This window comes from Amphimedon queenslandica, unplaced genomic scaffold (assembly GCF_000090795.2).
Source record: "Amphimedon queenslandica unplaced genomic scaffold, v1.1 AMPQUscaffold_13453, whole genome shotgun sequence".
In the NCBI taxonomy this organism is placed as follows: Eukaryota; Metazoa; Porifera; class Demospongiae; order Haplosclerida; family Niphatidae; genus Amphimedon; species Amphimedon queenslandica.
Window position 1 is genome coordinate 1 of NW_003546311.1, and position 21249 is coordinate 21249.

Here is a 21249-nt window from a genome sequence, read left to right on the forward strand (position 1 = left end):
AAAGAGCTCATGTATGTAATGATGCAGACCGTTTGAATAATTGGCTACATGCAAGGGCATTGCTAAATCTAATGGAGTGTTTTTGAAGCCAAAAATGCATGGACTATAGCCAATATTTTGTTAGACAATCGTAACTTATCAAAATCAACCAATTTCCACAAGTAAACGTATCAAGTTACGGAAATAAAATGGTCTAAATAAAAGTCATACTTTAGTTGAAGGCTGTGGAAAGAGTCCATCAAACCAAGCCTGACCAATGAACTGTGTGATGTACTCAGGCAGTGGAGTGGGAGGGGGAGGGGTCGGTGACTTGGGAGGGGGAGTTGGAGTCTTGGGAGGAGGAGGAGGAGGAGGAGTCTTTGGCTTCGGCTTAGGAGCAATGAGCTTCTCAACCTTCATTTTTGTCCTCACTTCTCTCTGAAACAGAAAAAATAATACATAACGTACAGAAGTACGTGTACATGTACATGCAGTATAGATGAAATTTATGAGTATAATACATGTACATGTATACTAGAGCATAATAATGTGTGTACTAACCACTGGGGACTCTGGTGGAGGAGGTGTTATAGGAGGAGAAGGAGAAGGGATAGAAGTGTCGTCGGCCATCATGGCAGCTCTCAGTCTATTCATTAAGTCGCTGTCTTCCTCTTCTTCCTCCTCCTCCTCTCCTTCTTGCTGCTCCAACATTAGCTGTCTCTGTTTGTCGGAAAGGGTTGGAGGTTTCCATGATTCGGCGAGCTTCCTGTCTTCATCGCTCTTTCTCAGTTTTTGTAAAAGTATAGAATTGGGTAAGTGGCAGTCAGGGGCTATTGGGTATGGTGGATCGAACTTATGCAGTGGAGGGAAGAAGCAGCGACGGGGGCCAATGGAGAATGGCTCATCTGGTGAAGACATACAGTACATGTAGAGGATGAAGAGGAGATGAGAGAGAAAGAAAACATAAAAAATTGAGAATTACATGCATCTCTATAAATAAAGTGTCTTTGGGCAAATTTTGTACATAGCAACTTTCAATTTTGATTGGAATCAGCTAAAAATTCCCACACGACATCAGTACATGTACATGCAGAAACTAAATGTATATAGTTTTGCTATTCTCACATGGTTCAATTGGTATGGGAATGAGTCCATAAGTATCAGGGTCAAAATCATCAATTTCCGAGCATTTAACCTCAGTTCCTGGTATCGGCTGTAGCAATGGATACACTTGCTTCCACGCTTGCTTCTTCTCAAAAACTGTCAATGCTGCACTCTCCTAATACCATAAAATCATCATTTTTCTCTTTAATAGTTTCTATTAACCTTATCTATTTTAGCTTTAGTGTCTCTTATGCTTTTAAGATCTTCTTCACGTGAGAGGAGCTTCATAACTGCCTCAGTTTTAAGGGCAGCTTTTCTATCAAGCTCATCCAACTCCTCCTGAGACAAGGCACCTCTATATGCTTCACTGTAAAGAGAGAGAATACACTATAATATAAAGACAAGTACTGCATACATGTACACATACACAAGCTCTTCTCTCTTTTCTCCCTTTCTTTCCCTATCTCTCGTATTCATACGCTTTAAACTCATCGCTAGGAGGATCTAGTCTTATCTGATCCTCGGGTGAAAAGGACTCTAAAGGAGCCAAGAGTTCTCTCTGAGCTTCCTCCCTCTCCTCCTCGATCCCAGCAGTGAGAGAGACTAGCTGCTTGATGTAGGCTGTAGTGAGATAGAGCATGTGGTGGAGAGAGTAAAGGTGACCCTTCATCCCAACAGTGATGTTACCAGTCTGACTACTGAAGGAGACTGAATTGGGGACAGCATCTAACTGCACTATTCTACAATAGAATAATACAAAAGTGTCATTATTATTATTACTATCATAAAACAAGGAAATATGAAGAAATAAGGCAAATGCTTCAGTGCTTGAAAAATAAGTACATGTACAGTACATGTAGTTAAAGTAAAAAATTTATCATTATTATTATTATTGTTATTTTACCTTAAGATGTTGTTGTCCTGTGACCAGACCCTCACACTCAAGTCCTTAGCACAAGAGACAAAGAGGTGAAGACGAGTGTTCACGTCTAATCCAGTGATAGGCTCACTATGACTGTGCAGTGGATTGCTAGAATAACAGGCTGAAGGAAGACATCAATATAGTCATAATAAAACAGGTACTTACTTAAGTCCAGTAGTGAGTACACAGTCAGTGCATAGTTGGCTCTGTCATAATCATTGACGCCAATGCAGAGTCTATCCAAGAGTATCGCAATGTGGGTGGGGCAACCGATGACATCAAATGACATCATCATAACGAGAGCATCTTGATTGGAGTAAGGATAAACACGCCAAATTATAATGTGCTCATCTAGGAAATAAAACAGTACATGTAACATGTACATACAGAGGCGTATTTAGGGGGGGGCTGAGGGGGCTTGAGCACCCCCCTCAGGGCTGGGCTCAGAAAAAATTACTGAAGTCCTGGACTCTTGCATCACTACCAAGCCTCTTAACAAAGTTATCTAGCCCCCTTATCATGATTTCAGCAGTTTCCAGTGCTTTAAGGAGCAATCAGAAGTACCAGTAACATGGCAGTATGCTTGAAATGATCTTGGCCCCACCCGTAATTGTCGAAAATGCAGGAAAAGGCCGTTTTACCGCCGTAAAAGTGGGTGTGGCCAAAATCGCAGCGCGCTTCACGCGCCCTTAGCACCTCCCTTCTCCAATTCCTAGATACGCCCCTGTACATACATGTATATACATGTGGACTTTATGCATGTATACATACATACATGTACGTGTGCATGTACATGTACACAGCTAACCTTTAAAAGCAGTGATGATATTCTGTCTCTTTGGATTACAGGCTATGAAGGATACTGGTGACTCATGATCCTACAGTACATGTACATGTACATGTATAATAATAACACTGTACTGTACTTTGACTGAGTATAATATGCTTCCATTGGTTTGATCCAGGACAGCAATGTAGCCCTCGTCTGTCCCTGCTAGCAGGAGGTAGAGCCCCCGTCTCTCCTTATACAACGGCTTCTCCTCCTCGTAGGGTGAGTTCTTGTGGGCTTCAATTAGAACTGACAGCCAACGATCCTCCGACTGTAATTCCTCCAACTCTTCCTGTATAATGAATGCAAGAAATAAAATGTGAGCTTTCAACTTTATTTTTAATCTTTCAATCTCTCTAGACCTTACAGCATCCAGCGTTAGTTCATATAATGATAGACAGGTGTAGTTCCCTAGTGAAGTGTTGGGCTCCCAAACGGACTGACAGGTGCATGGATTAGTGGTACAATCGTATACCATGATGGTACCATCTTCAGTTAATATGAACATAGTTTCTAAAAGCAAAGAGAACAATGTAATAAAACTGATACAAGTAATGCCTCCTTTCTTTCTTTCTTTCCTCACCATCAAATGCTTTATAAACAGTATTAAGTATGATAGAAGAGTGATGAAGGAGTGAAGTGGTCAGTATAGACCCACTGACAGGGGATACTAGTCTTACTGCTCCATCAGAGCAAGCAGCAACCAATCTCAATGGAACAAGTGGATGAGAAGTAGCATGGAGCTCAATAACATCAGAACTACAGTGTACAATGTATTTTGAATTTAAGTTAGGGACTGCTTGTGAGTCTTACCCAATGGTAGTCAGTTTCTTATAGAGCTCATTAATATTCCAATGGAAGAGTTTCTTTGTCGAATAAGATATGACAGTATTGCAACCAGGCTGTGACACTAGGCCCTGTACTGGAACACTGTGATCCAGTGTCTGAACTAGATCCAGTCCTTTGAGACTCCATATCTTCATGGTGCTGTCCAGTGACCCACTGATGACTAACGGGCCACTGGAATATGGACACAAAGAAGTTACTGGGCCCTCGTGGCCTATGAAACTACATATTTGCTCCCATTGCTGGCTCCAGACTTTAACTAGAAGAACTGTAAGTAATAGAAGGATGTTATAAGGTAGTACTTGATCCATCTCTTGCTCCTGTGATGATGTACTGCAAAGGGTGAAAGAAGAGGAGAGATGATATTGGCCGAGAGTGAAGATCTGTAGCTTCTTTTAGTAAGCGTCCGGTAACCAAATGATACACCTACATGTGCAAACAGTGTATTAGCCATTGTCTCTCTTCATCATTTACCTTTACTGATGATCGTACAGATACAAAGCATCTTTGTGCATTTCCAGGGACATGCTCGAGATGAATGATGCCAACACTGTCATCCTCACTGATCCCAGCATCAATGACATGACTGATTGAGAGGGTCTTACCACCATGATGAAATGACCAGCACTACATGATTGAGAAAAAGCAATGACACCTTAAACCTTATCCATGCACAAGACAGTAGAGTAATATGCATGGCATTTTGCTACATAAAATACATTATTTTTTATTAATCTTCTTACGTACAGTTATGCTTCCTTTCTCAGATGTAATGATATCACCAGAGCATGGATTATAGAGGCAACTGTGTTAAGAGAAAGAGAGCTAGTGTCAAAGTGTGTCAGCAGGTTAGCAACATGCTGATCATGTCATGTTAGTCACAACTCACTCACTTGATTATTGGGTTTTTACTGTTCGTTTCAAAAAAAGGCTTAAAGTCCTTGGTGATTATGGCTATCCTGTGCCTCCCAACGGCCACAAATACTTCAAACTGGCTCACATGAAGCAAAGACTTGGTATCACCATTGAAGGTATAATTTAAGCCCTTGGATCCGGCAACGAAAACACTTACACTCTCCTCGTGAAAGACAGTGCAGGTCTGGGACTCGGGCTGGTAGACTACAGAGAGTATTTTACCATCCAACCTGTGAGAGGAGGAGGACAAGAGGCCCTGCTTTAGCACCAGCCCAGTCGTCCCGGCCGCCATGTTGGATTGTTATGCGATCATGTTGCCACGACAACATCGATCACCTCCGTAAATTTTATTTAGTCTATACACAATCCGGATATTTTAAAGTTTATTTTCCGTGAACGTCAGTACACTCGCTAAATAATAATTATTATAATTATAATTATTTTAAAAATTTTATTTTCCTTTCTTCTTCTGTTCAGGTGGTGGTAGTGGGCCTGGTGTCCAAATCTCAGGAGTCTTATGATGACTGTTAAATCTATGCGCATTCTTCTTTCTTTCTTTACGAGCCGCTTCAAGCATCCTCTTCTTTCTAACAGGCCACCCGGCACCATTTTCAGGCCCACCTCTTATCCTACCATAATCTCTATACTGATTTATGAGACTAAAGCTAAAAAGAATTATTATAATTAACCTTAAATAATTATTACAGCTGTGCCTAATATTAACTAAACAGCACTCATTGTACAGCTACTAATCAACTAATGTACTTGATTCTCGCACTCCTCCAGCTAAGAACGTCCCTCCTTCCAAGAGATAGCCAGGGAGAAAGAGAGACATGCAAAGACATGCTTCTAGCCACACCTCCTAGACTAATTAAAGAAGAAATTGCGTGGGATGTAAATTTTACTGGAAGCATAGCTAGCTGCATTAGGCATCTTCTATTAAATGGCGACTTTGATTTCATTTTATTCAGGGAGATCTTTGACTTTGAGATCAATTAATGTCCTTACATTAGGCTCGAGGGCTATCTCACACGAAGCACTGAAGAAAAAGAAACTGAAATTAAATCAGGTAGAATTGTGATGAAAATGGATGGAAAAATTAATAATTGCATTGTTCTACTCTGGCAGTTTGTACCAAGAGAAGTAACAGCTTTTGAGTTGTTTGCAAAGGAACAGGGAAAGCTTGACTTCGTTACAAACAAGACACACAAAGTAATGGATTTATTGTTTTCCTCTTATTGTTTTTTTTTATTTTAGAGAAAATACGCTCAATATTGCAAGCGATGGGATTTCATGTTAGATGAAGAAAAGCAGGTTAATATTATTATAAATGTGTAATGGTTATGGTTTCATTGTTATTTTACATTTAGCCTTATATTGATCAAGCTGAAGCGTTTAACGAAGCAAGATTCGATCAAACAAGAAAAGACTAAAATTATAACATCAATAAATTATAGCATAAAATTGTATCAATTTTCAGTTTCTGTAAAAACAATTCTCCGTATTCTAGATCACTTTCCTCCGTAATCCTTGCTATACCAGAGTACAGACTGTACAGTTTGCTCACCTCCGTATTCTCATCGTTTCATGGCTTTGGATTTTTCGGAGGGAGACAACAAGTATTTTTTTATTCAGGACAGGGAGGAAGAGAGCCCAGCTATGACATCTCCAAAGAGGCACAAAGGCTCCAGCTGGTTCATCTGGGACCCGTGTGGAATTGCCTGCGCAGTGGCCACGTACATATTTCTAGTCTATGGGGTCGTTGTACTTCTGGCAGTGGTCGCCCCGGCTTTTCCAGACGTCTTTACGTTTCTCTCCACCCTTGCATTCACAGGTCTAGTGACCCTCTCTGTTGTCTCCCATGTCAAAGCAATGATAACCAATCCGGTCAGTTGGGTGGGCATTAATTAGAAGCAACATTTGATGTATGGGCATTAATTAGAAACAAAATTGATGTGTGGGCATTAATTGGAACAAAACACTTGCATTAAGATAATGGTTGCGTATTATAGGGCGTGGTCCCACATGAGAGTACGACAGAGGAGGAGATCAGTAAGAGGCGGAGTGAAGGGGAGGAAGTCCGTTACTGCAAGAAGTGTCGTAGCGTAAAGCCTGACAGAGCCCACCATTGCAGCATCTGTGAACACTGCATCCATAGGATGGATCACCACTGCCCCTGGTCAGAGATAGTCTTTTTTATTGCTTTATATTGGAATTACACCGTTCTCCTTTCTTTTTTTTAGGATTAATAATTGCGTTGGGCAGAATAATCAAAAGTTTTTTGTTCTTTTTACGGTAACGAGTGATTAATTATACAATACTTAATTCTCCTTGCTCCTTTTTCTTTAGTTTTATGTCATGATTACGTCTATTTTTGGTCTCTTTCTAACTGCCTCATTCATCTTTAGATGTGTACAGAATAATTTTGAAGGTATGAATAGTCCCTTTATTTATTTATACTATGAGACTGTGCTTGTGTGAACTAAACAGCAGCAATTTAATTGCCTTTTGGAGCTACTATCAAATTCATTAAAAATCCAATTTTGATTGAAACCTGCTCAAACTTTCTACACAACATAAGTACTTGTATAATATGCATCAGAAAAAATTCTCTCCTTTTCATTTTTGGCGAAATTTGGCTGTACTATAGTACAGGGACTTTGGCCCAATTTTGGAGCAACTTTTAAAATTAGTAAAAAATTTTAATTTGATCGGAATCGATTCAAACTTGATACATAATCATTAGAACATGTATATGTATAAGAAAAAATAATAAAAATGGAGAATTGTCTAATTCTCATTTTTGAGGAAATTTGACCAATGACCCTGTACTATATAGTACAGGGACTTTGGCTCGATTTTTGAGTAACTTTAAAAATTCATAAAAAATTCAACTTTGATTGGAATCAGTTCAAACTTTCTATACAACATAAGAACATCTATATGCATCAGAAAATATAGTAAAAATGAAGAATTCTGTCCTTGACATTTTTGGTGAAATTTGACCAATGACCCTGTACTATAGTACAAGGACTTTGGCCCGATTTTTGAGTAACTTTAAAAATTCATAAAAAAATCCAACTTTGATCAGAATCAGCTCAAACTTTCTATACAACATAAGAACATCTATATGCATCAGAAAATTTAGTAAAAATGAAGAATTCTGTCCTTGACATTTTTGGCGAAATTTGACCAATGACCCTGTACTATAGTACAGGGACTTTGGCCCGATTTTTGAGTAACTTTAAAAATTCATAAAAAATCCAATTTTGATTGGAATCAGCTCAAACTTTCTATACAACATAAGAACATCTATATGCATCAGAAAATATAGTAAAAATGAAGAATTCTCTCCTTGACATTTTTGGCAAAATTTGACCAATGACCCTGTACTATAGTACAGGGACTTTGGCCCGATTTTTGAGTAACTTTAAAAATTAATAAAAATTCCAATTTTTCAAATTGACTAGTTCAAACTTTTTGTACAGCATAGTATGTCGAAAACCTGTGGGAAACCTTGTGCTACAAGCCAAAGAAATTAAACTTTAGACTGAAGCTAAGAGGCACCCTATGAAAGGGAAAGCAGGATAGGCTCAATACTATTATTATGTTAATATTATTAATATTAATTATTAATAATAATAATTATTAATATTATTAATATTAATATCATTGTTATTATTTTTTTTTATTTTGCTACTAGGTTGTGATGCATTTCTTCCTGGACCTCTTGTCTTCATTGCCATCATATTTTGTGTCTTTGAAGGTTTCTTGTTCTCTCTTTTTACATGTATAATGTTCTGTACTCAAATACACGCCATCATCACTGATGAAACAGTAAGATATTTTACGAACAATACAATAATATTTTTAATTGATTTTTGGGGTTTTATTCAGTTAGCAGATACCATGTTTTGATTTATATGCATGCGGGCATAATTTCTCTCATTTAGTGTATTTATTTATTTATACTGAAAATAATCAAGACATGCTTTGGTATGCTGGGAATTTAGAAATGTTCAAAATACACCCGAAAGCTTTGAGTTCTCTGTTGGGAAAGAGCAAAGGAGGCCCTAGAAAAGTCCCGTGTTTTTCATGATAGCAAAGTGAAAATCTATTCCTCCCTGTATAGGTATTAGCAAGAGTAAATAATACCTAATAGTACCTAATAATACTAATAATAATAATACCTTTAGGTATTATTTACTCTTGGTATTAGTAATAATTTCATGATGCTTTGGCACCCTGTGGTATATAGCCTTAGGGTGGAAGCACTCCTTCATTTGCATATACATTATATTTGGGAAACAGAATGACGTCACAGACATGATCTAACATCCACTTGAGTTTAGGGTATGCTTCGTTGACTTTTCCTCCAAAATCCTGACAGTGTAAAGTTTTGATTCAGTTTTCTTTGATGTCTGTTTGTCTTTATGCTAATAGGCCTATACAGAGACATACAAGTGAAGATTGAATTTCTGTTTATTATTACTCACCTTGCACTCCACTCTCAGACTTTATGCCTATAATTATTGGATTCATCTAACAATGTCCTTATTATTATTCAACTTATAATGTAGGGCATTGAATCATTGAAGAAAGAAAACAGATCGAGACAAAAATGGTCGGCAGATGTTTTATATGTTTTTATTACACATAACTCTCTTGTTGTTTTAGGTCTGACAGCCTCATTGAAGTGTTTGGTTCTTCTCCTAGTTTCTCTTGGCTCTCTCCATTCGGTGAACCTCCTTACAAGACACTCCGCACTCACTTACACTCTGTACTATTAGATGTATAATTCCTCCTCTATTTATAATGTTTTTATTTAAATTTGTATTTGTTTTCCTACTTTCTTTCTCTCTCTCTCTAGCTCTTCTCCTTTCTGCTCTGCCTCTTTTTTCCTTTAAAATAATTCACATGCTCTTGAGTGGCTCTGCATATTTATTATGTGTTCCATGAGTGATTGCTGAGTTGCCTAATAATGAGCACAGCCAATCATCCATTCATGCTGTTAATGAGCATAATTGATGATAGCAAGCAATCTGAATATAGCTATAGTAGTTTAATAATTGTGAGTTTTGAATGTTACCACTTGACAATAAACAGGAAGTTGAGTTGTTAACACCTCCAGGTGTAAACAAGGTGCCAAAAAGTTGCTAACTTGTGGGCGTATGATTGCCATAATTCATAGCAAATTTCATTAATCTAATGCCCACCTCCTCCTCCACTATTGAGTGTACCATTTAACAGTATAACCGGTGAAAATGATGCAAAAAAATTAACAGATACAAAAAAATAAATTATTATTTATTTTCTTTGTAGATTGATTGAATGTCGCATTATTGATATGTTAAAGTCTTGTAGTTCTATAAATCTCAACGCTGTCTTCTGAGTCACTGCTGGACTCGTCACACTGCGATCTTCGTCTCTCGTTCGACCGAACGAGTTTGATGTTGTCTTCCCTTTCACGAGAGAGTTGGAGCTCTTGCTGTCTCCTAACCGCCTCATCTGTAAAGAAAAGATGATGAGAATTGCAACTAGTCAAAATAGTTTAATCATGATAACAATAATAATATGAAAAATGTAATTATCCGCTCTAATAAGAATAACTTGCATGTAGACACACACACAGAAACACAAAACAGACACCACAAAAACAACACAATGATGAAATTAATGACACACATAATCTCAATCAGACGCAGTGTATAAAATATCAATACCGAGAATCCTCAAGCTAGAATTCTTAGAGGTGGGCTGTTTCCTGCCCACAACACTGAAAGTACATTGGATAATTAATTAACATCAAAGGATCAAATAATTTCTTAATTATTTACAGCAGTTTCCTACTACACAGACTATATGCTATAACCTTACATACACACTGACATTAGAGACATATGAATTACATGTAGTGGGTAACCGGGTAAAAGGCAGCAGCTGTTTCCATGATAGCATTAAATAACTTTAAACTGTTTTTATGCTGTTGTCATTATTAACTGTCACTTCTCTGGCATGTAATTTAGAGCAGCTATAAAAATAGCATTCTAGCAATAAATGGCATAATTATGTATAGTTGCAATTATATAATACAACATAATAAGACTAAAATACTACTCTAAAAGATAAAGTGGCCAAAGCTAAATAAGCTGCCATACGCATATAAAAAGTCATAGAAACACAATTAATGATAATCTGCGAGTAGAATTGGGGTGGAAACCCAGTGTACATAGGTGTACCATGAAGCACTGAAGTGATACTTTCAATGTTAGGACAAGAACTAGTAGCTAGGGATTATCATTTCCTACTAACAATAATAACAATACATACCTTCCCATCTAATCACTCCATTGTAGTAAAGTGTGATACACTACTATTATAGGCAGTGAATATATACAATGAGTGGAAGGATTAATATACAGTGAGATATTGTAGGGTATCTGTTGTGTCCCCGACTGGCCACCTTATCATATGCATTTCTGCTATCTCTCTCTTTAATGATACCTTGTAATCTAATAGCTTTTAAAACGGAATGAGTAGCAACACCCATCACACATAAAACCATCCCCGAGACCTTCAGCAAGCTTAAGGACCCTTCCTCAACAAAGACTGTACTAATAGTCAATATAATGATTTCCTGCAGGAAGTAACAACAAGGACTCCATTACCACAACTACAAAGACTGACCTTGATGACACCAGATACAGAGAAAGTAAGACTTGAGGTGTGATAGACTAATAAATATTCTGACATTGCTAATAGAAATGCTAATACTCCTGCCATTAATATCAATATCAGTGTGGTGAGGAGGACAGACGGACTAGGAGCAAGTAAAAGCTTCCTTGAAATGGCAAAATGGATACCTGAAATGAGAGAGAGAGAGGGAGGGAGGGGGGAGGGATGGAGGGAGAGAGGGAGGGAGAGAGAGAGAGAGAGAGAGATAAGATTTAAGCATGTTGATGGTAGAGTGAGTTACCATCTATAAAGAAAGCAAGGGGTATCAGTGTAAGGATCATTACAGGTTGTAAATTGTAAATCATATTAACCGGATTAGACAGTCCTAAAGGGCAAGGAAGGTATGATTGATGAGATTAACAAGAGTACATGATTTAGGACACACACCATACTCTTCTTTCTGTAATGCAAGTTGAGCAGTAGACCATCTTAAACCAGTAACTATTGATGCTAAAATCACCTGATGGAGAGAGATTCACATTGTAGACACTATAATGAACATACCAATATAAATCCTTCCCATTCAAATGCAGTGGATTCATAAGTAAACATTACTAGACCAGCAAAAATTAATAAAACAACAAAAATTTGAATTAGTCTCTGCAAAAAAAGAGAGATGGAGAGAGATGGGTAAAGAGAATTTACAGTAAAAACTAAAAAAACATGTCAACAATATAAACATACTGATACACTATACAATACATACACAATATATGGACACAACCATTATAACTCACTGGTTGCTCAATCCCTATTACAATACCAAAAAACAAAATAAATACAAGTGCCGTTGACTTGGACATGGTATACCTAACAAGACAAAAACACCCAAAAATTAAAAAAATATCAAATAAAACTACCCCAAAATTATTATTAGGCAGAGTCAACAAGCCGTATAACACAAACACGACTGCATGCATACTGAAAGTACAATGAAGCAATGCTAGAGAGAGAGAGAGTGAGGAATCACCTGCATTTACTACTAGGAATGACTCTATTAGGAACTATTAGGAGTAGTAAAGCAAAGGAGTTGATATAGTGGGCTAATTAGCAGTGGTCAGTGACAACAGTGAAAATAGAATCTACTACAAAAATGAATTCTTTCCCAAACAGCCTTCAAGTAGGGAGTGTAAGGTTGTTAATAATGATATATATAGCCCATGTACTTAATTAAGTGTGGGGGAAGTAGTGCCCATGTAATGTCTTAGATTTTCCCATAAAAGATTATAATGAATTGCCTGTTGTGATGAGTGTGCATATATACGTGTATGAGTGGGTAAAACAAGAGTTTAACATCACAATAACAGCCTTCCCTCTCTCTCTCATCTTACAATGATATTGTAATATAGAGGAGACTCCAGTTTGAGAGACCAATGTCAAGAGATGTGAAGATAGCTACAAATAAGATACACATACAACACATTCACAGTCATTCATCCTTCATGATCCTTGCCCAAATATGTTCCTCGTTCTCTCTCTTTATCTCACCTACGGGACATATTGACTTAAGATAGTTCTTCCATCCAAATGTAGCCTGAGGCGACTTTCTGGCACAATAAAGAGTTCCTCTAATGGTCCAAGCCAATAGAAACTTGATGATGAGGTGTATGATGGTCATGCTGATTGGGAATGGATAATTCTGATTTGAAAGGGAAAGAGGAGACGTAGAGCCACCGTATCGGCTCGTTATCTTACCGTTAATAGCTTCTTGTTGTAGAAAGTCAGAGATATGGAGAAGAAATAGTACTGCAAAATCAACAAAACAGTCTTTGATAGCCGCCATATTGTTTCCATTTTGGTGGGCGTGGTCGCAATTAATTACATCTCATGAATATTAATTAGGATTAGAAATTTAGAATCTTTTTTAGAAAAGTAGAATACACAATGATTTAACAAAAAATTAAACTTAGACTCGGTTTGGTCAATGAAAAGGAGAGAGAGAACAAATAAATGAGAGGAAGAACAATGCACGAGAGACAGGAAAGATAAAAGAGAGAGAGAAGGGAAGGTAATGTACCTCAACATTATAATGAACACACATAATGTTAAAAAAAGCTGATTGATACAACCAAAATTGCTACCAGCTGCTTGCAAAGAACAAACAAAAAATGAGTAGGTAAGGTACGTAACAAATTAATAATACATAACACGATAATAATAATAATACTAATAATAATAATAGAGGAAACAGACAAGACACATGTAATATCATTACACTTTCATCAATTAATTGTGTATGTATGTAATATCTAATAATTAATCCATGATAGTATTAATCAGTAATAAGATTGGGCGGATTACCTGTTACCAACATAATGCATTAAAGTGTTCATGTCCTTTATCTGAGGATACTGATACAAAACGCTCCTGATCCTCTCTCTCTCCGCAGGATACAAAGAAGCTGCATGCTCGTATAATAAAGAATGGGTGTGGTCCCAGTGATGGGTGTGGTCTCTTAGATGGGAGTGGTCTCGGGGATGCGTGTATGGGTTGTTTAAAGGTGCAGTGTGTGGGCGGGGAGGGGGGGCAGAGAGGGGAACCCCATGTCCCATTATGGGTGCAGTCTGATGAGGTGTATCAATAGAATAGTATTGGGTCGTTGGAGTGTTCATCAATATATATGGCCTTAAGCCGGGCTGTGGTGGCTGTCGTAGCGAGTCAGAGGCACCAGGAGGAGGGTAGGACATCTCTCCTCGTGGCAGAACTCTCGGAGGTACAGGTTGTCTTAGGGGAGCATCGGGACGAGGGGGAGGGGGGAACCCGTACGTGGGTGAGAATGTCTCCTGTCGATGAGGTGGTACATACGAAATGAGTCTTCCCTGCATTATAGGACTATCAATACCACTGGTTCCACCACCTCCTAGTCCAATTGGAAGACTGAACTGCTTCGTTGGGCTGCTGTGCTTAACCCCATACACACCCCCGCTGGTCTTATTCTCCTGTAAAGGTGATGATGTCTCTCTACCTTCGCTTCCTTTGTTCTCCTGTCTCTCGGGGTGATAGTACCTACAGCGTGGACCAAAGTTACACTTCTCCTTATAAGGGCAGGGCTGTTTATCGCGTGGGACGGGATGCTCCACTGTTCCCTCCGATGTCTGACTCCTCCCACCTTGAAAACGAAGGAAAGTATCAAGGTGAGGTCCGTGTTTCCCGAGAGGGTCTGAAGGTATCATAAAGGAATCTCCAACAAACGTATACATAAGCAGGCGGTTCTCAATGGCCTCGGTCCACTGAGGGATTTTCTCCACTAATAGATCACGGAAATGGTCGTTGGATACAATAACTCCACCCCTTTCTGCCGCTAGCTTGACAATGAACCGATCGTCGTAGCAGACGATTTTCCGATCTCTGACCCGGCGTGAGGGGGTGTAGTGTACGAAATTTGATCTTGCGAGCTCAAAGAGGATTTCTTGATCACTGATGGGTGACTCGGGTCGTGATGGCTCCTTTCTCCATTGAGGAACAAAGACTGTAATCTCACTGTGCCCTCTCTGGAGAAAGTAGTTGACAGCTATGCTGATCCCACGGCAGGAAAAGGTTGTTCCGTTGCCATGACTAAAGGGAGGGAAGAGAAGAGGGATTACTTTTATTCGTGTTTGAATTTCATTGCAATACTTTATACTACGGTGGCCAGACATAACAAAGTTGTATGCCACAGTCCATAACATCCAACTTAATAATCATAATAATGTGTATAATAATAATGCTCTATCCCCCTGTAATGGCATACTGTATCATAATACAATAAGGGTCTCTTATTGCAAGAGGAAACAATAATTACCCACTACTACTGCTACTACATGATATACAGTACACCTACTGTTGCTGCTAATGGAGCCAAGCACTCAACAAATTGTTTGTTTTTTATTTTAATTGCTATGAAATGGAGTCAAGTGTGTGAGAGCAGAAATATGACAGCTTGAACATGGCCATCAACAACAACACACTCAGTACAGAGGTTGAGAGATAGTGGAGATATTATATGATGAACTTCTACAACTTCATTCAAATTAATCCACTTACTACAAAGTCACTATAATAATACACTACTATATAATGCATAACTGGCAAGGAAAGTGTACAAAGTATTGGAAAGTGAAACTAGTAGCTGTTACAACTGTGGGACTGTCTGGCTCCAGTCACTCTTCACCACTAAACTCTACACCTGCTGTCTCCTGGAGGGGGAGGCAGTGGAGCCTTTTCTAGTTTAAATAACCTCTTTAGCTGGTATCCCCAATAGGAAAAACAATACAGGGCAAGACTATAGATCTATTATCATCTTTATTATTACTTTAGACTTAGGATTAAGTGTCAACCTTTTCCTGTTACTTAATCTTTCCCATTAGTTTTAATTTTCCCCAATGATGAGTGATGCAAACAAGGCAGTAAGATCACTCTCTCTCTCTCTCTTTGCATGCCTTTATGTGTACAGGTGAAGCTGTTGGGAGTGTAATTTGACTACTGATAACTTTCAGCATCAATATTCTACTAATGCTATCACTAATTGGTCCCAAAAGCCACTGTATAACAATGCACCTTTAGCAGTAACTGCAGTTAGCAAGCAGTACAAGAGTGTAGTAGGTTGAGTGATGTAAACACACAAGCAAGGAAAGTGAGAAACAGAGAAAAAGGAAGAGAACATTGATGAAATGGTTGACAGAAAGGAAAGAGTAGGGAGAGAGGGGGAGAGATAAAGGAAAAGACATACACATACATGTACATGTACATGTACTACAGAGGCATAACCTACCTCATGGCAATGTTGCTTCCATCAATGACAATAGGTCTCAGGCCCTCTCGCTGGCCACTCATTGTAGTAGGAACAGGTGTTGTTTCTGGCTTGGCAGTGGAAGATGCTCCTCCAGTAGAAACAGGACGCACAATATTAATGGACACTAGCCTTGCCATTATATCGTTATCAGATGCTTCAACACCGAGTGACTTTACAACCGTCTCCACTTTATCTTGCGGATATCCTAACTCAACAAACTGTGTCACACGTTTATTATACTGCACAGAAGAGGGCGAGGGGAGTGCTGGATCACGAGAAGTTGTCGTGGGTCCTCCTCCTTTGTCTTGCAGGCGCTCCAGCAAAGCCTTCTTTAGACTATCAGTCATGTTATCAACAGTCCCTGGTTTTCTCATCAGTTCTCTCAGCTGCTCACTCAATGCAAAGACTTCTGGATCATTTGTCTCAGGGCTGTTGGCTTCTTGGATCTCAATGAGGTCTTTGAGTTTCTGCACAGCCAAGTTAACGGATCGCTCAGTTCCCTGGACGAGGATACCCTGAGATGATCTCTGGAGGACTGTCTGATAGTCTCTCTCGATTGTATCGCGGAGTTTAGAGGATCCATTGAAGAGTATATTGGCAAATTGATTCCCGCAGGGAACCACAGTGAAATACTCTGGTCTATAGGTAGCCAGTACGTATTGCTAATGGAGGAGAGAGGAGAGGTATGTAATCATAATATATAGCAAAATTGCATCCAATCATCTCCTCCCACCCAATTTTCATGCCTTTTCTTTCAATACACTTATCTTTTATCCCTCACCATCTCTTCATTCTGTTTTCAAAATAAAACCTTTTATTTTTAGTATAATTTCTTCAGGCAGCAATCTCTCCCCCAGTCACAGATAATAATAAGTACATGTAGGATCCACCCGCTTTCTCTCTCACCTGCGTCTTGTAACAAGCCTCTTCAGATCCAGATACTTTCATCCATTCATTCGCTGGTCTCCCTGCCTCACCCTCACCGTCCCCACGAGAGAGGAAGACGGGGCTGGTGTGCGGTGGGGAGAGGTGTACCCCAACGCCAAAGAGTAGCTCGAGGCGGCACTTCAAATCAAGAAGAGAGTCTCTTTCTCTCCAGACGAGTATGTCCCTGGTCACAGTGCCGTTACTAATAGAAGAAGAAGTAGTTTTTGTTGTGGTAATGGCAGACATAAAGGAGAGACTATGAGCAAGAAAGCTGCCCGTCGTCTAGAAGCATCAGTTACCAGTTGATTATAGTTGCACACACTGATCTGGAGGCTTATCAGAGTGCGTGGGCGTAAAATAAGTCCCGCAGCCACGCCTCCTTCAATATTATCATCAAGAATGCAATTTGTATTGTGTGTTATGTTTATGGTAGAATCTTGGGAATTTTAAATTAATGCATCAGAATGCAGGTACTTTAATGTCAAAGAAATGATTTGGCTTTTTAGTACTGCTTTAACCAAGTTTGAAATTGCAGCAAACTCAAATTGCTTTTATGCTTTGGACATCATGATCATTTGAATCTGATCTGTACATAGCAAGTGTGATCAAAAAAGCAAGTAGAAGGAAGCCACACCTTTAAGAGCTAAAAAAGGAAACTGGTTGTTTTTGGAAAGCGAGTGGGAGTCTACCCTCTACATCTCCCGTCATTGTTTGGGGGGAACAAGAATTACTGAGGCAGACGGTTTGTGCATCTTTCTTAATAAAAACAACCTAGACTACTAACTCAATATAATCTATGCCTATCAATAATCAAGAGCTGCTAAAGCAGGTACATTTCACCGGGGAGGCAGACTGTCAGGAGTTCCACCCACATCCTCTCAGGCCGAGCCTTTGCACTGACTGCAACAAGCTCTTTTCAAAGCACGAGCCAGGGGCCATACCTAACGACGAAGCACTCCTCCAGGTGAGTTTACTTAGTTTAGCAATTTGGCAGCAATTCTGGGCATCTGTTAACATCCTTGGAAATGTGATTTTTATTTATAAGAATGTAAACAATTACTTCCTCAATTTGTTCTTCTTTTGTTTTAAATCTGAAATTAATAATTAAGTTGAGTGCATTATAGCTTTGAATTATTTCTCCTTCTACCGTAGGCTCTTGCCCATTCAACAAAAGCAGAAAAGACTCCCGATCGCATTCTGACCACTTCAAGCGGGGGCGGACTTTATTTAGGCGGTTTTCGTGGTGTCATAAATACTCAGTTCCTACGAGAGGCCAACGTCACTCACATAGTCAATACTGCAAAGGGGCTAGAGATTTTTGGACCAAAGTATTTAGTAGGTCAATATGCATAATTATGCATATCACTCAGTGCATGCACAAAGCAATGATGATGCATGTATCTGCATAGCTTGAGTAGAGAGAACTTCCCCATATAATTTATGAGTAGACAGTGATATGTCTTATCAAAATCAAGTCTGTCCCTGGTATGCATTGGGCAGTGTTAGTCTATTGTACTACAAAGCAATTGAAAACGGACAATAGCATACCATAGACCCTGATTGGTATTCCCCTCTCACATGGTTTACAGGAAAGGTTTATACTGTGAGTGCCAATGAGATCATTTGTTATGACTGTATGATCTCATCCTCACAGACTGCAGTCCAGGAAGCCAGAGACATATTGAAAATAAATTTTTTAGAATTAAATTGGGAAGACACCGAGACATGGCTCATTCCTGACTCTGACATCAGGACACTCTGCAATTATATACAGACCGGGCTTGACATGCAAGGCCAATCTGTATTTGTTCATTGTGCACAGGTAAAGGAAGAACAATAAATCCTTACTTGTCATTGATAATCATGCAGACTATGCTATATGCTATGCATACATTCACCGCTCCCATATTGTTGTATCATTATGTGTTTTAGGGTAAATCCCGTTCCTCTACAGCTGTTGTTGCTTATGTTATGGTTGCTAAAGGCCTCTCTTTGAAGGAGTCTTTGGGACTTGTGCAGTCTTTGCACAAAATGGCAGAACCTAATCCTCACTTTATGAAACGACTGGAAGAATTTGAAAAGTCAGAGCTTCTCCAAGAGCTACGACAAGCTATTAGGATTTGATAAAGATTCTATATCTAATTGACATATTATTACATTATCATTTCCTCCTTTTCCTCTTAGCTTGTGGTGTAACAAAGCAATTAATAGTGACAAGGTTTTTATTGAGATTATAGAATAATGACATTCATAGTTCATTGTCTCCATAAAATTTGTGCACGTGCATTCACTGCATTGACAGCAATAAGATGGCGGATCCAACACAGTCCCTGTTGTATTATATTGAGGATATCCCAAAAGCTGAGCTTCACATCCACATTGAAGGCACACTGGAGCCAGAATTAATGTTTAAGCTAGCAGAGAGGAATGGTATAAAACTGGAAGGCACTGTTTCCTCTCATAAAGATAGAAGACAAACATTTAAGGTAGTCCATGCCAATGATACCATCATGTTGTTTACCATGCTATAAGTGTTGTGACCTTGCCAATTCCCACATTAATGCCATAGATTATAATATTGTTTGCAAGTTAAGTTTTTTGTTTATGATGGGTGGAGTGAGCACTTCATTTATTATATTTATATATATATCTTTATTTTAGAATCTTCAAGACTTTCTTGATCTCTATTACGAAGCATGCAGCGTTCTTAAGGAGGAGGAGGATTTCTTTGATCTGATGAATGCATATCTCCAGAAGGCAGCTCACGACAGTGTCCTGGTTGCAGAAATATTCTTTGATCCTCAGACCCACACAGAGAGAGGAGTCCCTTTTGAGACCGTGATTAATGGGCTCCATCGCGGCCTTTGTCATGGCTACCAGCACTACAACATCAAAGGTAGTCTCATACTTTGTTTTCTTCGCCACCTCTCTGAAGACGAAGCCATTAAAACTTTAAAGGAAGCCATGCCTCATCTTGACAAGATTATAGGCGTCGGCCTGGATTCGGGTGAGGTTGGTAACCCACCCGAAAAGTTTGAAAAGGTTTTCTCGATGGCAAGAGACCTTGGACTTCAAGTTGTAGCACACGCTGGAGAGGAAGGAGGCCCAGAGTATATCACTGGAGCGTTGGACTGCTTGAAAGCAAAGAGAATCGATCATGGAGTTCAATGTCTCTCAAGTGATGAGCTTGTTAGCTCACTGGTAGCTAGAAAGATACCTCTCACTGTCTGCCCTCTCTCTAATATAAAACTCCAAGTAGCAAGTCGCTACTTTAACGGTGCCAGCCCAGTCAAGCAGTTACTGGACAAAGGATTACTGGTCACCATAAACTCTGATGACCCAGCTTACTTTGGTGGGTATATTAATGCCAATTTTGTCCAGGCAGTAAAGGATTGCAAACTGACTGCCAAAGACGTCTTCAACATATGTCGAAATGCCTTCAACGCAACATTCCTTCCACTGGTAGAGAAGGAGTATTATTTGTCATGCCTGAATCGATTCAATGTTGAATCAGGGTTTGCTGCTCCGCCGAAATCAGTTGCAATATTTGGCTCACGACAGCCAGCTCCAGGGACGCCCCAGTATGAAATGGCCCGCAAGTTAGCAGGGATGTTTGCCTCTCGTGGCTATCAGGTTGCTTCAGGAGGTTACAATGGTATTATGAAGGCCGCCTCCCACGGGGCAAACGATGAAGGAGGCCTGTCTCTTGGTGTACTCTCTCCTCGGACGTTTCGATCAAGAAACCCGATTGGGAATGAGTATGTCTCTAAGACTATGCTGAGTCTTAGCTTCTCCTCAAGGACGAGCGATTTGATCGAGACTTCAGAGTATCTTATTGCTTTCCCAGGGAAGATGGGCACCTTTACCGAGATCATTGTTAGCTGGAGCCACTGGGTGGGACGATCAGAAAGGAACTATCCGGCCAAGAAGCTCTACATTTATCGAGAGCCTCTCGGTACTCTGTTTCAAGATGTGGTGAAGCGATTGGGCGTGTCTGATGCCGAGATAGAGCATGTTATCCTTTTTGATAGTCTGGATGAAGTCTTGGAAGGAGTTGAAAGGGATTTTGAGGAGAGAAAGAAGAAAGCTGTATTCTAATTTCTAACCATGCCTATAACAATGCTGATAAGCTGTGTGATTGCACTTATGATTAGCTGCAAGCTGTTTTGTTTCAAAATTTAATTTTAATATTGCACCATTGAAACATTTTCTTAAAGTGTA

General features: G+C 39.3%; 6 protein-coding genes across 8 annotated transcripts; 3 read left to right on the forward strand and 3 right to left on the reverse strand.

Annotated features, from left to right (window-relative positions):
- Nucleotides 1-210: 210 nt before the first annotated feature.
- On the reverse strand, nucleotides 211-5483 carry LOC109581230 (WD repeat-containing protein 97-like; the record flags this gene model as incomplete). The annotated part of the gene is made up of 17 exons (XM_019995171.1): nucleotides 5361-5483; nucleotides 4574-5260; nucleotides 4428-4485; nucleotides 4155-4307; nucleotides 3983-4106; nucleotides 3648-3939; nucleotides 3418-3593; nucleotides 3202-3347; nucleotides 2932-3126; nucleotides 2814-2883; nucleotides 2171-2356; nucleotides 1988-2126; nucleotides 1563-1823; nucleotides 1306-1450; nucleotides 1105-1258; nucleotides 541-884; nucleotides 211-417 (listed from the first exon to the last, which is right to left on the reverse strand). Coding segments are annotated over exons 2-17 (2964 nt in total), but the record flags the coding sequence as incomplete, so codon positions are not given.
- Nucleotides 5484-5513: 30 nt separating this feature from the next.
- LOC100637036 (palmitoyltransferase ZDHHC3-like) lies at nucleotides 5514-9539 on the forward strand. Of its 2 annotated transcripts, XM_003385663.3 has the most exons (10): nucleotides 5518-5664; nucleotides 5724-5807; nucleotides 5853-5909; nucleotides 5966-6482; nucleotides 6608-6774; nucleotides 6839-6890; nucleotides 6945-7026; nucleotides 8299-8432; nucleotides 9176-9219; nucleotides 9273-9539. In XM_003385663.3, exons 4-10 carry the CDS (start codon nucleotides 6183-6185, stop codon nucleotides 9391-9393), a joined length of 900 nt encoding a protein of 299 aa, XP_003385711.2. In that variant the 5' UTR covers nucleotides 5518-5664; nucleotides 5724-5807; nucleotides 5853-5909; nucleotides 5966-6182; the 3' UTR covers nucleotides 9394-9539. The 2 variants fall into 2 exon arrangements, with proteins under 2 accessions (XP_019850679.1, XP_003385711.2); XM_019995120.1 differs by lacking the exons at nucleotides 9176-9219; nucleotides 9273-9539 and adding an exon at nucleotides 9039-9164 and having other exon boundaries at nucleotides 5514-5664.
- Nucleotides 9540-9837: 298 nt separating this feature from the next.
- Nucleotides 9838-13128, reverse strand: LOC100637163 (solute carrier family 35 member C2-like). The gene is made up of 10 exons (XM_019995121.1): nucleotides 13026-13128; nucleotides 12819-12969; nucleotides 12662-12725; nucleotides 12068-12140; nucleotides 11835-11930; nucleotides 11718-11790; nucleotides 11572-11655; nucleotides 11283-11458; nucleotides 11100-11232; nucleotides 9838-10103 (listed from the first exon to the last, which is right to left on the reverse strand). Exons 1-10 carry the CDS (start codon nucleotides 13122-13124, stop codon nucleotides 9946-9948), a joined length of 1107 nt encoding a protein of 368 aa, XP_019850680.1. The 5' UTR covers nucleotides 13125-13128; the 3' UTR covers nucleotides 9838-9945.
- A 40-nt stretch (nucleotides 13129-13168) lies between these two features.
- On the reverse strand, nucleotides 13169-17413 carry LOC100637290 (probable ribonuclease ZC3H12D). The gene is made up of 3 exons (XM_003385665.2): nucleotides 17008-17413; nucleotides 16081-16763; nucleotides 13169-14885 (listed from the first exon to the last, which is right to left on the reverse strand). The coding sequence occupies exons 1-3, from the start codon at nucleotides 17272-17274 to the stop codon at nucleotides 13628-13630; spliced, it is 2208 nt and encodes a 735-aa protein (XP_003385713.1). The 5' UTR covers nucleotides 17275-17413; the 3' UTR covers nucleotides 13169-13627.
- Nucleotides 17414-17636: 223 nt separating this feature from the next.
- Nucleotides 17637-19264, forward strand: LOC105312337 (dual specificity protein phosphatase 1B-like). 2 transcript variants are annotated; one of them, XM_011404907.2, is made up of 4 exons: nucleotides 17637-17992; nucleotides 18181-18367; nucleotides 18729-18850; nucleotides 18961-19264. In XM_011404907.2, exons 1-4 carry the CDS (start codon nucleotides 17825-17827, stop codon nucleotides 19150-19152), a joined length of 669 nt encoding a protein of 222 aa, XP_011403209.2. In that variant the 5' UTR covers nucleotides 17637-17824; the 3' UTR covers nucleotides 19153-19264. The 2 variants fall into 2 exon arrangements, with proteins under 2 accessions (XP_011403209.2, XP_019850684.1); XM_019995125.1 differs by having other exon boundaries at nucleotides 17638-17992; nucleotides 18181-18363; nucleotides 18683-18850.
- On the forward strand, nucleotides 19181-21247 carry LOC100637415 (adenine deaminase-like). The gene is made up of 2 exons (XM_019995123.1): nucleotides 19181-19514; nucleotides 19690-21247. Exons 1-2 carry the CDS (start codon nucleotides 19338-19340, stop codon nucleotides 21124-21126), a joined length of 1614 nt encoding a protein of 537 aa, XP_019850682.1. The 5' UTR covers nucleotides 19181-19337; the 3' UTR covers nucleotides 21127-21247.
- The last annotated feature ends 2 nt before the right edge of the window (nucleotides 21248-21249 follow it).